General features: G+C 44.0%; 1 protein-coding gene across 1 annotated transcript in view; it reads left to right on the top strand.

Moving 5' to 3' along the window:
- Nucleotides 1–671: 671 nt before the first annotated feature.
- Nucleotides 672–16,514, top strand: part of T265_05374 (hypothetical protein) — a gene marked incomplete at both ends in the record, with an annotated part of 54,700 nt that continues 38,857 nt past the window's right edge. Inside the window, 7 exon segments of the mRNA XM_009170365.1 lie at nucleotides 672–872; nucleotides 6,514–6,633; nucleotides 6,645–6,794; nucleotides 7,713–7,915; nucleotides 11,216–11,369; nucleotides 14,305–14,387; nucleotides 15,631–15,753. Coding sequence (XP_009168629.1) covers nucleotides 843–872; nucleotides 6,514–6,633; nucleotides 6,645–6,794; nucleotides 7,713–7,915; nucleotides 11,216–11,369; nucleotides 14,305–14,387; nucleotides 15,631–15,753 — 863 coding nt within the window.

Genomic DNA, 16,514 nt, shown 5'->3' on the forward strand with positions numbered 1-16,514 from the left:
CGATGCTTGATCTCTTTCCCCTGGAGTACTGTCGCCTCCGAGGGGACCTAATTCTTACTTACGCCCCGTTTGAACAAAGCTTGGCAGGCAATATTTTTACCGTTGACAAACACAACACCCGGCGGGGACATAGTAAGATAATTTTCAAGCTCAGGGCACAAACATTCATTAGATATTTTTTTCATTTCGGGTATGCGTGGAATGAATGACCTTCCTCCGACGGTTGTACACGCTCCTTCTTGAACCCAGTTTAAAACACTACGCGAATCCTCCCACTGGCGAGCACGCCGCCTCGCGCTGAGAACAAAAAGAGCAGTGCTACACCCTCTTTTCACTTGTGCCTTTCAGGTGAACGACAGCCACTGACCGACAAGAACAAAAGCGATCCGGGAAACTTGGGCAAAAGCATCGATCCTGTGTATCAATCCATGAATCCGTGAAACCGCTTCCTACCTTTGTTGTATTTTCATCGTTGCGTAAGCCTATTTACACCATGAGAAAAAACTGTACGCATTGTACAGTATCAACTAGAGTACTGTATACCTCTCTTAGTCCAACCATAGTGAACTGACAAGTCGGTCACCAAAGGCTCACGTGCTTCATGGTCAGTAGGAAAACCTTGTGCCCTCTGTTCCGCCAATGTTCAAGGTCATCAAAAAGCGGGCGGATCAGCTGGGACGCCGCTTTCTTGAAGCCGATTCTCAGGGCTTCGACGTTCATTGTCGTTGGCTTATACATGTTCGTATGATAGATATAAGCCTGGTCGCTGGGCTTTTAAGCTATTCATGCGGTTTTCGCGCATGAAAGAGTGGCAGAACGTTTGAGCTTATTGGCCTGTTGTCATGGAGAAGTTGAGAAGGATTGTTTCATATGTGAGTCGTTTTTATGAATTCGGGTTCTTGTGCGTGCTTCTTTTGGTTGGTATGGAGGGTGTTCACCGAAATGGTATCGCAATTGAACCAGTATTATTAGTTTATTAGTTTGGTAGTTATTGGGGACTTTTTTGCCAGACTTTCATTGGTTTTGTAACAGTCAGGGGACTGAACATTTGTTTGTCACGTTCTACGTTCTACATATTTGTAGATGACAGTTTTTAATGCAGCTGAGTCCACTGGTAAGGACTTTTATACTTCGTTGCCGGGGCATTTACTTCCGGTTGTCTCTGTCTGTGGCGAGGCTTTAGGAGAGGATTTTACTCAGAAATCGGTCCTCTGGCGTAATAAGTCACAAGGCTTACTCAACCTAACTTGTGCATTGTGACCAGTGGCTTTATCGAGAGGGAGTAAACTTTCCCGAAAACTGTGCACCTAATTATTATTGACCTTATGTTCCCACCGGACTCGAGCAATGCCTCGGGTGTACCAATATACGAACAGCGAGAAATTTTAGAGATCTTCCACACAACGAACACGTCTTTGATCTACAAAATAGGACATATCAGTCACCGGTGTCCTACTCTTCCACTGACAACCAAACCGATGTCACCTGTGTGCCACGAATGTCGGGGGTTGGCAAACGCTGCCATGGCCTTCCCAACTGGGAATCTGATCTCGTCTCCGCCAACGTTTTGACTTATGCAGCTGTACACATAGACGAAATTATCTGCCATGCCGACCTGTTCGTCTGGAAGCATGAGTTTTGGGTCTGGTTCCACACAGTGTTGCAGTAACATTGCTTTTCCTGGTATAAGGCCATCTGGGTTGACTAGTTTAGTAACCCTGTGTCAAGGTATGTGTACTCAGATGGGGAATTAATAGACGGGACCGTTAAATGACATGAGCAGAATGGAGTAGTACACCGCAGGATGACACAATTAAATTAGGGCTCTTCACCGCCAACAAATGGATCATGTGGCTCATCAGCATGAGCAGCAGAGAACCTAGATGCTCCTCTCAGCATGAAGGAGTGAACTGGTTGGAGCAAGTACTGAAACTATGTGTGACTGGTTGATAATCTACACTTTTGGGGAGGGTTACGAACTGACGGCATTGGTGCCGCAGTCGAAGCTTCAAGGTCAACACCTTGTAGTTTTAAGAATCATCTTTTGGTCACAAACTTACCAATATATAAGATCTACCTGAGATACTAACAACACTGAGCTTGGAGAACCAGAAACCGGACTGAAACATCTGCTGTGGTTTCGCATAATGCCAGTTCCAGCTTCCAGACAACGTTGCAGACAGATTAAAGGCGTCAGTGTTGCTTGGTCTTGTCACAGCCAGAACAAGTGGTAGACCTCACTGGACGGGTGAAATTCTACAAAGGACATATTGGTGATGCCTTGGTGGTCAGAGGATCAGTTTCGGGCACTGAACACAACCCACAGAAACAATTATGTAGCAGTTGAGCACGAGTTCCACAGTTATCCTTCTTGAATCTGACTGACCCGTTGAGACTCTAGAGCACCTCGTGGGTCAGTTCACAAAAACACTTCGACCAGTGTTTTTCCTCCTTGTTACAGGGTTTCATGCCACGTTTGCGCTGTGGTAGCCTTATTAGAAAGTTATACTGATACAGCCAGAAAACTCTCCACGACGCCGTACTTAACGGTCTGGAGGGGATGTTTCGCTTAAATAGATACCCACCAGAAGTTGTAAAGAATGCTTGGACTGAAGGCGAGGTCGGTATTCAAACGCTGATACTTCGCCGCCGTGCAACCACAGTTTATCTCAGGGCTTTTTCGCTAAGAAAAGAAAAGCGGATGGAGAAGGGACTTAATGCTAGCCCATCACGATCATTCCGAGATGCTTACATCTCTAAACCCTCATTCAAACAGTCTGGAGGGAAAGTGACGACAACAATGTCATTGACATCAGTCAGCAACTATACCACGCAGCGCCTTTAACCTCGCGCAGGAGGATCACGCGGGCCCCATCCTAGAAGGCGAGTAGCACCCACATTACCCATGCTTTCACTAATCAGTTTCATATCCCTTTGCCAGGTCAAAGGCTGAACACCCCTCTATTCGCACTACTGTAAACGGGGCATGGAAAATAGCACTCTCCTCGGCATAAATGATTCGGAATTCCATCAATTTATCAGCTGTAGACCGTGTAACATAGGTGCATTGGTTCCGTGAGGCAGATTTATTTAGGTTACTTAAAATGCTTTGCATTTTCTGAAGGGTCTGATTCAAGCGGAGCAATATTGTCTGCGTGTTCAATACCCGTGAGCGAATGTCCCGTTAAACTGGACAACAGCCAGCTCTTGCTTATACTTTGTTATCTCTGTAGATCGATGCAAGATATATCTCCAAAACATTCCCACAAGACCTAACTTTGATCATAGACCTCGAATCACTCGGGACAAACATAGTTGTTTGCCAATTGTAACTTGTTTCCAGCGAGCCAACTTTCAACACAAGCGCCCAAATCGTGTGACGTGAAGGCCACTAGATGCAAATCAGTTATGGACTCAGTTTTGTCATATGGCAACCATCTACCCGCGGAGAGCTTCGATACAAGATTTTGGTTCACTTTGGGGTACATCAATGCGGGCATGTGCATATGTTCACTGTCTGTCGTGAACACGCCGGTTGATAGAGCGCCATTCAGTTCAGCCTCTGGGTTCAATAATATTGAGTTGAGCTGGCTGAGAAGCTCCCTGAACTTGACGGCCACAATCGTGGTAGTGGTGATTTTAGTAACGATTAGGGAAACGTGAAGAAAGCCATGCTCAGCTTTATAAGCCGTCTGCTCGGGGTCGTTCACACACACACACACACACACACACACACACACACACACACGGTAACAATGCACCCCGCCACGATAAGCTGCTTTGATTGATGCCAGGACAACTATGCCAGCAGCCAATGAATGTGATGACGAACGCAGAAACTTAAAGCGGCGAAAAGTGGAAAGCTTAAGGATCCACATAAAGTGCTAGTTGAAAGCGAAGACTCCGGAAGTAACGAGTGTTTGCAAAGGTGAAAAGTCGCACCCTATTCCAGGTGAAGATCAACTGGCCTAAGGACGGAACATCAATTCATTTGCAGAAATATTGTCTAGAAAGGTTCGCTGAGCACTTTGAAGAGTACTTCGTCTGATTCCTATCAACCCAAATTCTGGAAGAATCATATGAAACTGAATGAAACGTTCACACCAGTCCATTATCCAGCGTGCAGTTCCAGTGATTCAGCACAACAAGGTATCCGGTCCAGACGCTTTGCATCCTGTGTTCTTCAAAGATGACAATTTCTTCGTGAAGAAAGTGCAGCAACATGATGGGAATACCACCCGTGCATCAGTCTTTTGGCCAGAAAGTCAAAAGTTGATTGCGAATCGCCGTGGAATAGGTGGGCGCGAATTTACAGCCTGTCATCTACTATGATGCGAAGCTAAAGCTGGTCTGCTGAGCACAGGGTTGAATGCATGCTTTTGTTGTTCGAGCGTCCAGTATTTCAACCGAATATTCCCCATATGGGCCTTGTTTGAAGGTTGATAACCGATTTCCGCCCTTTAGATCCCCATATAAGACCACTTGGGTTTCCCGCGCGCATCTTTATTCGTTAATGTAGTGTTCACCACATTTGAGGTGCGTTTCGTCGCGACAGAAGCACCCGCAACAAACGGAAAGCGATCTTCGCCTCTTAATGGAGCACAAGCGTGGTAGTCTCACTGCTCAAAGTCGGACGCCTGGAGAGATCATATCAACCAGCACAACTTCAGCTGGACTACGAAGTTGCAGATTTTTCAAAGGTATCGGTAGACATACGTGATACCTATTGTTGGAGATGTGCAGTAGGTGTAACCGAATGATCGAGCTAGTGTCATGAACACTACTCCCTTGGAAGCGACATACGCCAGCGGCCTATGTTCAGCTTGTTAGACCTCAACACAGTAAACTTGTCTGGTGGGAACGAAACATGGGGGCGAGGGAGCGCTGCAGAATTGACGTGGCTACGGTTGTCAACCCATGAATTTGATCTCAATGTAGTGTTTGGATTCAGTCGTGACGTTTCAGACGCTTCTAAACTTTAAATATCTTAGGCATTGTAAACGACATCATGGCCAGTTTATATCCCTCAGTGAATGGATCAGCCATCGAAAAACGAGGAGAATATAATCGAAAGGTGAAAACTCGTTATGACGCAGTCGCCTAGGAGACATCCTGAAATAGAAGTTATTTCACAAGATAGTCCACATTAAGAGTTCCTTACAGGCTTTCTGTAGAATATTTCAGTTCTGAAGAGACTACTCCGACGTTCGTAGGATGCTCACAACTTCTTTCCAAAGCAGTTTTATTCCCTATAAACGGAGCTTGTGGACCTGAGCTTGACAACTTTTGACCTTTGAATTACAAAATGCAAGCCGATGCTTGTAAACTACCCATAACTTGTTTACTCCGTCTAACAGTAGGTTGTGGAACAATTTATTACCGCACCATGGGAGCTGATTTCACCCCCACTGTGCAATTGAAAAGGGACTCGATTTTCCTCTTCCCAGTGTCGCAGCTCAAACTGCTCGTTTTGGGCATCATTCGGCATTTAATAAGTGGATACAGTATACTAGCTTGCCCTGCTTATTACTTGCGATCCCATGAATGCCTTTTGGATTGAAGTTACTAATAAACGATCTTTCAGTCCAAGTTAGATCCTTTTTGCCTATGTATGTTTTTGACTTAGTGACAAATGAAACTTGTGTTGTAAAATGCTGCATCGATAGTGTCAGCTAGGAATTACGCAGACCAACAAAAGTCCTGGCACATGCATTTGCAGTTATTTTTGTGAAAATTTTTTAGCATGGCCGTATACTGTCGCAAGGTTATGCTGTCGTTCTTATTATAAGGAGTTCCAGGGCGCCGTGGGTGATTAGAAGCAAAAGAAATCACAAATGATCCTAGCCGACAGGTTTAGTTTTATCTGGTGGTTCATGAAGTTCGTCATCCTGAAACAGTGATTTGCACTGTTTTTACTGACGAGGTCGTTTCGCTTAAGTAACACTGGATATAACTTTTTGAAAATCACTTCAGTAAGCTTTCACTACTTCAGTGCAGTTTTCTCGCACCTCCTTATGTGTCGGGGTCATTGCCCTCGAAAGCCCACCTTCAACACGAGCCAAAAATGCACTGTTTTTCGGAAGTCCCTTTACAACGGGAGTGTACACCATGGTACACGGGAACTAATGTTTACCAAACCTCTCAACTATTTTCGAATACGGTATTTTATAGAACCTTCGATTTCGCTAGACCGAGCTCAGCGTTGTCCTGAGTTCCCCATACTTATAGTTTTAAATGGCATATCTTGGAAACATTTCGACTCCACGGACACTCAATTCAACTAAATACTAGCTGAAGATTATGTGGTTAGCAGGTTGCAATGAAAATTCTGGAGGTATTATTGCCAGACGGCACTGGTAAAACCAAGAAGGATGGGGTACCTGTTGATGGGCTGAAATTTTCGATGTTTCACAATCGCTGTACAAATTCTTTTTCACTCCAATCACATAACATGGCCAAATGTTATTGTTCAATAGTCAGAAATCGAACCAAAAATGGTATATTTCGTTCTAGAAACAGCCTACACCAAAATCGAAAGGCCAGCTTCAACAACCAAGCCACAACCACGTATCACAGAATGCTGATCTGGACGAGTGGGTTGATTTCACGATTCCGTCAATCGGACACTTCGAGGTGAGTTTCAGTCTTATACGCCGCGGACGAACCTAACGAATTATCAGCCTCAAGGCTCTCCACCCTTTCCGAATGACCCTCAGTTGATTCAGGATGTCCTCAGTAAGGTGGATAAACAATACTATTCGATGACATTCGATTCCGGGAAGTACGAAATTGAAGTGAGTGATATACGGATTGACATAATTTGCATGCAGTTTTTTCAACCTAACAAATGCATATGATTCATCAACCGAATGTTATCATATTTGACGGCATTTTGGTCAAAATAGTCCGAACCATTCCGTTTACACAAGTTGAGTGCAATCCAATTTCGAAACTTGGTTGTTGGCTTGTTCGCCGGTGTGATGACACATTTTGTAATCCGGCCACCAAGCTTGGCGAACAAGTCAACAACCAATCAGCTCAACCGACGTACCCATATTCCGCAACATCGATTTCGAAATGCAATTATGGTTTGGTTCCATTAAGTTTCTAGCTGAAATAAGGAGGCTAAATTGGAAGCTTCATGCCGTTGCAGTGCATTGCTTAGTACCCACCCTTGAGAAGTTCGCTTGTGAGAAGCTGGGATTTGGTTGGTGCGAATGCAGTTATGTTTAGGTCGACCAGGCTTTTGGCTTTCTACCACTTCTTCCGGTGTGGTACATGTCAGGATTGCGCCATTCTAAGCTTTTTTGTGCGTCAGGTAATCCAAACCCAGGGTACGAGGTGTGGAGTTCGGGCGTCCTAGGTATTCGGTTCACTGCGAAAGGTGCTGGTGGTTACCAATCGGTTTTATTGCCAGATGCAATCCGACTCTTCGACTACCAAACGTGATCCTTTTTCTGACACTAGTTGACGGATTACCATCAACTTTGACTAACTTTGCAAAGTATTGGTAGTCAGAGCTCAAAATTTCGAATTATTCATTGAATTTTAGGTTCAAATTATCAGGCTGTCGTTACGTATTTAGCACTAACCATATACTTCAGTTTATACTTCAGTTTTATTAAGGTCATCGCTTTGCTTATTCAACCACCTAGTTACTTTTTTATCTCTGTGACACCGTAACCTCTTCACTCTTTTTGGTAACGCCACAGACCTCAGCAGGGCCTAGTTGTCGCCAGCTGGAAGAGTTGAAACGTCGACTTCAGATCCTGGAGAATCAGAATAAAGCTGTGTCACGACGCGTATCTGAACTTATTTTGGAAAAGCATCCTCTCTATGAAGCCGAGCTGAAAGGTGTGCTTCTACTTCAGGCAGACAACTTGGAGACTCTTGAACTTTGCCGACGTATAAGGAAGTAAGTTTTGGCTTGTATTGTTTAATTCAGTAGATGTCTTCCTAATTACTTTCTACTTACTAGACAGAACTTTCGCCTGCTATAGTTAGTGAGCAGGGCTTTCACTTCAGTTCAGATTACCAGCGACGATCAATATTTCAAGGGTACTTTAGTTCTAACCGCGACAGTCTCGCTCACCGAAAGTGGGAGAGGAGAGGAGATATACCAAAGCACTGGGAATGATGGCGTGACAGTGTATTTCTCATTTAATCGCTCTAGCTATCGGGGAAATCAGAAACTGGAAAGCTGCATATTGAAGGCGATAGCTTTAATGTAAGAGCATCACTGCCTGTACGATTGGCACATATTTGCCAGTGTCACTAACCATTGACAAATTGGGTCCCGAGGTCCTCATCCAGTTGTCATCAGGACTAGGTTTTGCTGGTTAGTGCTTTCATACTTCGTTACCAGGTCATGCACTGTCTACCTCCCGGCCATTTGCACTCATAACTGAGCTAGGTAAAATTAACCCTGTGGAGTACACGTCGTAACCAGCATAACCTACTACGGGCGAGTAGCTAATTTATCGTGCGAGATTTTCTTCCTCAAACCACTTGACGCACCTATGCACTGCTAATTAAATGCTTCTGCCATACTTGTCCAATGCCTTGGAAACACCGACGGTCGGATTCCGAGAGTTTTCTGCATTCTTTGCGCGCAGAGGTCATGTTTTTAACCCATAAAGCCAGCCTTAGTCTTGAACGTGTCGTTGACAGGCAAACTGACGTCACTTCGGCACTGGCTTTCCCGATTCGTGAAGCGATCTCGTCTCCGGTCAGTTCATTTATACTATTTACACCTAAAAGGTATGAAGCGCATATAAAACCGTGCAGCAGAATTATTTCGGTTATTTGAGGAATGTGAACCAAGGAAAGTGTTATCGTCCCCACACTTAATCTTTGCGACTGAATGTCATGGAGAAATTCCAATCCCAGAGGCTTCAAAGGCAAGCAGAGAAGTGTGGAACAGCACTATCAATGTTGAAGAGAAGTGGTGAGACAGGGTGGCCTTGTCTTACATCACTGGACGTGGTAAAGTCGGGCGAAAGTTTACTGCATAAGCGTACACACCCACTGGATTCCCCATAAGATCTCCTAATTGGGTGCTTCCACAGGTTCCGCTTTAGGAGACCACTTGAACCGTCCTTTAAAAATTTTCACCCCATCCCATGACCATTTCAAGAATGAATTGTCTTTCCATCTTTCTAGGAAATTGTTTTGTCGAAACCAATTTTATTGGCCGGCTGATGCCTGCAGCTTAAATTCTCTCCATCTGTCGGGCATTTGCAATCCAGGTTCTTGATTATCCCGCGTTTGAGGGCTTTGAGTGCGCAATCTTGGTTGATATGTGCTCGTGTCGATTTTCAGGAGGCAATAAGAACTGCTTTTCTCAGCCATATTCGGTATTCTTGTGGTCGAGTCAGATGGCTTAATGCTAAAGAAAAAATCGCTCAGCTGTAACACCCTTTTGGTACCTAACTGCCATGCCACCAGAAGGAAGCAAGAGGCCTGGGGTATTGCCAGGTTGCCTAAGGCTAGAGAGAAGAAGTCGAGAAGTCGAGGTCGGGTTTGAACGACGGACCTTCCGCTTCGTACTCTAACCAATGAGCCTTATCACCCCTTGGCTTGGTAAGACACTTTTAAAAGCTTAAAACGTAGCTCGAGGAAGCCTCTACCGGATACGCTTTACGTTGATGAGAGTATTGTTTTCCAAAGGGTCTATTCGGAAACTTGCTTTTGCGAAAACCCTTCCATGCAATTTAAACAACACTCTTCAGGATTAGTGGTGCTAATTTGATGCTGTTGTACTGTATTGTATGTCAGATGTCAAGTTAATGATCTTGTGTGCAACGACACTGTTCTCTTTAGTGTTTAAGGTACATGGCTTATCACATAGTAATCGCTAATAGGCGGTTTTCCGTCGTGCTATAGCACCTTGGAGTCAAGGATTTCTACCGGAGTGCGTCTGTCGGAAGGTGACAGGGAATATCTTGTACAGTGCGTTAACTGCCTCCGAATTGAACTACCTCTTGATTGTTATTCAGGAAAGCGAAATATTTTGATCCCCGTTAATTGGCACACTACGTTTCATCCATTGCGAAAGTACATGTTACCCATAGAACAAATCTGAAACGTGCTGTTGCTGAGCAGGCCAACTCATGGGTGTATGCGGAGAGACAAAATACACACTGCGGTTGTTTTGCTACCGGCTATAGCTTCCGTGGGTGTCGCATGGACCAAAAGGTCCTTTTCCGGAGGTGTAAAGATAACAGAGAAGCTCGTTCACATTTCAGTATACCGCCTGACTGAACAGGGAAGATACAGGGAGCAGACACTCCTTGTGCTGGGTGTGGTTGTGTGAATGTTCTTAAGACACCGTCTGGCTGTATATACAGATTCCTAATCTTTAATTTAGTTTTGGATCTTGCAGGCAGCCGTCAGTATGAACTTATGGAGACTTATCCGCTTTTAGGTCTCTTACACAGTTGATCAAACAAGGTCAAAAGTTCAAAACGTCCAGGCCGACCAGTTTATTTTCACTAGAAGAGTCTAGAACAAGTGTCCGTACCTTAGGAGCACGTGAATATGTCATTCATGTTTCTATGGCGCTTACATTCCTAGTGGTGATTGCTCAGGACAACATTGTTAAGGAAAAGGAGAGACTTGAAATTCTTCCTTGCTGTAATGGCTAGATAAATCAGTGAGCACTGGAATAGTTGATGCGGGAGATATAGTAGAGCCGCAGGCAAAACATTGACTAAGTATGTCGACTTTTTCCTGTGGCGGGTATTTAATGAGGAGTGGCAGTAAAGGTGGATGAACAGAGGTTACGCTCAGCGGCATTCGTGAGATACAAGAATAATTGACTTCCATCAACTACACCATACATTTGATCAAGCTTGCGACAAACGATCTTACTAATGGCCTTGTTGATGATGGTAGTGCAGGACTTACGAGCATTTGAGTAGTTGAAACGTGTGATTGGACGGAAATGTATTTTCCCACTTTTATATAGTCGATTTTTTTCGCGCATCATGTGGACGCAGGCATGATCAAACCATTTAGGAGAGAAGTGCCCGTCCGACTTGGAGAGGTGGAGCGTAAACTGCGGTGTGCCATCGTGAAGAACAGTAATGATAATGGAGTAGTAGTACTATCATTACTTTAAACCCTTTCGCTACATTCTAGAAGGCCAGATGTTCTAAGTATCATTGTTCGAAGTATATACCTTCTTTTTATTCAATTCTGTTGCTCTCTGCAGTTCTCTTAAATCGTCGGCAAACGTGTTGGTGATATCAAGGCTAACTGTGCTACGAAATTATCGCCGCCGTCTCCGGTTGCTTAAAGCACTCCATGTGATACGACATATTCGAGCATTGCAAAACAGCATACATCATCTCGATTCGTTGTTGATGGTAAGTTATGTCCCTTCGTTATTTTGGGTTGGTTTTCAAGTGATATCCAGTGGATATTCGTGAGTCAGGACCGGGTACGAACGCTCAAGGTTGCCTGTCGTCTCGTCTTTCTAAATGGTTTCCTTGCTGAGTGGTCTCCACTTTGCGAACTTCCAACGGTGTTTGTGGAAGACTGCATCCATGGACTTTGTTGAATTCTGGATGAAAAGATGTCCTCAGGGCCGTTAGGTTTCGTTGGAAAAACTAACGTTTGGCTAAGTTTCTTAACCGCTTTACATAGGTGACGTTGGACTACCTAGACCTGCTGACGGGTAAGCCTCTGACGAAATTAACACGGAAATTTCGTTCTGTGAGCTCAAAAGCCAATAAGCACTGTATACCTGTTTCATTATTGTTTGGTTTTATCAGTAGTACGCATCTGACGTAACCCGAATCACTCAGGCTAGCAGTTTGAACACTCAACTGTTCGACCACGAGCAACTGATCGAAAGTATGATCGAGTTGTCGGTCGTCCCAAAAGTCACTTGTTGAGTCTTCTCAGGCTTAGCTATCTAGTAACTTCAGAAAGTTAGGGTGGATCTGGTAAACTTACTTTATCCGCCGAACTGTTGCAGACGGATCGGTGCTCCTAAGCTACCATCTATTGGCCTCTTTTTGGAGACAGGGTAAACGTTCATACTATGCTTTGAGCTGCCATCTTGCTGCATGCTTCGTCATGGTTTCTTCACTGAAGCTCTGCTGCACGCCAGGCCATATCCAGTGTATGTTTCGGTTCGGCGTTCCCAGCCTAGCTACTGTGTGCTCTCTCGTTGTGCAACCATATGACTACACACTTCTATTTAGTTTTAAGAAACCTGTAAAGGGATATATAACCATTAGACTTCTCAAGTGTGACAGTAATCATTTCTTGGTCTCGCAAGCGATCGGAACTCGGTTTTTTAGAGTCCTTGCATAGTACCATCGTTGAGCCGAGTTGATCGGATTGGAACACCTTTCATATATTTGTCATTTTGAACGTTGTCTTATCGTTGCACTTCGTGTTCCAAGTAGCGCTTCCTGAGCACTCATTTACTGAAACATGTTTGGTGAGCTTCTCAGTTCAGTACGTTTCTCTTCTTTTCCCGGCCATTCTAGTTAGTGCCATAAGTGACCAGCTGGATGGTCCAACAATGCGTAAATGCAGTTGGTTGTGCAGTGTGTCTTAGCGAAGTGACTCTAGGCCCAACTCATCAATGGAATAGCTTCTGTATGTCGTGGCTCACCTCGTAGAGTCACTCAGGGATCAGGAGTGCAAATTAACTCTAATAAATTTGATGGTTTCATTTTTTCTCTTTTCGACGCACTGGCTTGAGTGTGGCACTATGATAAAGCGCAATCAGGTGACGATCTGATAAAGCGCAAAGCAGTTGGCGTTGGACGATCGTTTGGAACATACGTTGAACCTACGTAAAACATCATAAAAAAAACTTGCCAATCTTATAGGCCTTAATTGTGGTTAATGGGATAGCAGTAAACAGTATCTACAAATTATGTCGTTTCTAACAAGTACCGATTATCACAGGGTATTTGGTAGAGTGCTTGGAATTCCTTCAAAACAAGCCGTATGCAGTGAGTCACTTTTGAGCAGTTTATTGCAGTCTTGACTAGTAGTAGTCCATACACGGTTTGTAAAGCCAAAGTTTGACGAATTATTGATGTATCAACAATTTTAACGGCAATCTAAAAAACACATTGTGTTCGTACGCAGCGATGAGAAAAAAATGCGGAACTTCAATGGCTTCACGTTTTTTTGCTACCACTCTTCGTATTCAGCAGCCAGTCAGGTCACCACGATATCTGGAACATTTACTGACTTGCGGAATGCGTCAGGGTTTTACGAATCAGATCACGTTTTTGAGCAACTCTGTTGTGTTTCTTACTTTTATGGGGTAGATAAATATCTGGAACCTCACTTACCTGAGCTATGAGTTCAGCATAGGGTTTTTTATCAGTTGAAGACCTAGAGGGCTTAACCCATGCGTAACCTGTTCGGCAATTCTGGTCATTTTTGGAAATCGCGATACTTGTAAAGATATTGATGTTCAGCTCTGAAGATACTACGAACTAAAGACCTGGCTGTCCAGGGACCACAAAGGTGTCATTTACAATAAATGTCTATTTCTGGCGTTTCGCTTCGATAACCCGATATATTCACGAATAGTTTGTATCGAAGTTTTTTCTCAGTTTGTTGGTCTATTTGGTCAGAAAAACGACCATTGGTAAATTCCTTGTGTATGGTTACAGAGTTGTGAAGATCGAAGATCTCTTTTTCGCCACAAATGTCTACAACCAGCGAAACACTTGAATTCCTTTTACCGGCCTGCTTAACTCTTTTATTTATGCCTGGAGCGCTGCAATTTTGAATACTTTAGTCCCTTCTTTCTTTAACCCTCTTTAGCACAGGATAGGCTGGTTCGTCCGTTCGCCTAATTATCTCATATTTTACCACAATACCAGATCGATTTTGATGTCCTTTGCATGCCACATTGGTGATTTTCGTTTCTGGCTGTCTTTGGTGTTTTTCTGCCTATTTGTTTGCCGAAATGCAATAGCAAAGCGAAGACGTTTACAGCGAGATCATTGGTAGAGAGCGCTCTGGGCCTCGCAGTGTGGTTTCGCTAGATAATATCAGTAGATAGTTTCGTCCTATGTGTGATATATTGGTTTACATGGAAATCAGAGCATGTTTGATGTGGAACTTGATTTTTGATTTTTTCAATCAAGGCTTCACGTATGGGTGCAACATACATCTGTTGCTAGACGAAATGCGATGTAAGCTGCTTTTCCGGCCTGCTACAAAACTTCGTGTGATGCCATTCCCAGTTAACGTTTCTATTCATGAACTGCTTCCCATCTTGATGTTGGTTACATGCGGTTTCTCATGTCTGCATTTCAGGAGGGTTCCTTCTATGCGGCAATTGAAGTGCATCGCGAGAGCTTGGTACTTCTAGAGGACTGTCGACAGTATCGTTGCATTGAGTATGTTTGCGGTCCCCTAATTTCCGATGAAGCACTTTTGTGTGAACAAGCCTTGCTCAGTATTCACTTAACTTTCCATCGTTGTTTACCATGCATTCCGAGTTCAAATTCTATCACTGTGCTAGTTTCCAACATTCGGAGAAACCTGCTGAGGCTATCGATAGGAAAAAGGTTCCTGAAATCCAACAATTTTGCGGTTAGTGATTCTGCTTGCAACCACTAATCAGGCTGGGACTACAAATCTAGGGAGTGCTAATTCCAGTAGCCCTTCGTGACAAAATGCGATACTATGTTGTTTCTGTGATATTTTGCACTTCCTCACAGTCAGATGTTGTTTGAAACAGAAGTGTACGATATAACGTGGTGAAGATAAGGCTGGTTGTTTTTTCCACTATAACTGCGCCTCCCGTTCGGCACACTACTTCTCACGTAGGTCTGATTGGATACTTTAATGGAGGATCAATGTGCAACACAGGAACTGTGAAGTACTCACAATCTCCGCGCTCTGCGGGTTCGGCCATTTACTTGACCGCATATTCAACATTTAAGTTAGCACTGTTCCGTGCGTCAACAATGTGCAAACCATAGCTTGATGCTAACTGGAATAACCTATCAATTCGATGGATACTGTATTCACTGGTAAATAGAACAGTGGCCGCAGGTGCTTGCACGGGTTGTCCAGTCATTTAGGCTTGCGTCTGTAGAAGAGCTTCACTGTTTACTGAGTCAAAGAAAGTGTGTAGTTCATCACTAACTAATCTTCAGTCCACTAACTTGCCCGTCTAACACATGAATCTGTTTCAGTCACTTTCAGGTGCGCCTAAATTTTGTCTTTTTTATCCGTAAGCTAGATATGAGCACACCATATTTTAATTTCACAGGCAAAATGCGAATTCCGTTTCCATTCATACATGCAAGCTAGAGCAAACTGACGCGTTTCACCGCGTCGTTTCATTGACGTTATCACCCCTTGTTCTAGATTCCGGGGTTTTCTATGTTCAAATTACCGGAGTTTTGGTGACAGCTCATGCTGTGTGTCCGACTTTTCTTGCCATGGGAGACGGTCTCTTTTAAGTAGCAGTCATCTTCATGTAGCGTTGTCTGCCTGATCCTTCTTCTGGGCATTGGATTCTCCGCTCAGTTGTTCCTCCCAGTTATTGCCTCTCTTATGCAACACAGTCTTCAGTGTCTGGTCTCTATCTTTGGCAGGTTTTTAATCAAGCCGTTTTTCGGTTATTTTCAGACCCATTCATTTGAAACTCAAGGCATTGGGTTCACGTATCGATGACTTGTTGGACAATGAACTTGAGAAAAGTTGTGAGCACTTCAGCGAGGATTCCTATGCAATGGTTCAGCACGCTTTCGAGTAAGTGGTGTGTGCACTCTATATGCCACATTGCTGAATCCGGTATGGTTCAGTGATTTTTATCGCTTTGCACTGGCTATCCACCTGATATCTATAGGTTTTCTACCAAATTTAGGAGAAATCAAGTCACGAATGTTTTTTTTTATGCCATTGTGTGTCTCATTCGAACTCGCTTCCTGAAGGCAGTGCCCCGCGGGCGGCGGTTAGGTTTCNCTCTTTCCCTCTCCTCGTCATCTCTCGCATCACCTACCGGGTTAGAAACGATTCACTTCAGATTACACCAATTTTGTAAATCCTATGAAATGAAACGGAACTTCATCGTCAACTTAACGGGAGATGCAATCATAACTACAGTCTGCTCAACGTAGGACAGTGTAGGACAAATATCACAGTTTTGAATGCCATCATTTTCCCGGAATAAAGTTTGTTTTATTCGCCAGAGATGTAATTAAGGTTTTATCCTACATGATGATTGTTAGTGACTCATTACCCTGAGACGTCGTAAATGAGGAGTGAGAAGCAACCGAACCATTGTTCTGCAAACCTTTTTCGCTTGGAAATGCAAATGAACGTAAGCTCACGTGACTTGCACTCTAAACCACGGTAGTGCCAGATGAATGCGTCCATGCTTTATCATGAGCGAGTTGACCGTGACCGAACACTACACTCAAAAGCCTTGGGATGTCCGGTGTCGCACGATTCATAGTCCTCTGGTGTCACAGCATGGTCCTCTCACGGTCAGGTCGTCACCACAAAGGGGA

Source organism: Opisthorchis viverrini (assembly GCF_000715545.1).
Source record: "Opisthorchis viverrini unplaced genomic scaffold opera_v5_100, whole genome shotgun sequence".
Lineage (NCBI taxonomy): Eukaryota > Metazoa > Platyhelminthes > Trematoda > Opisthorchiida > Opisthorchiidae > Opisthorchis > Opisthorchis viverrini.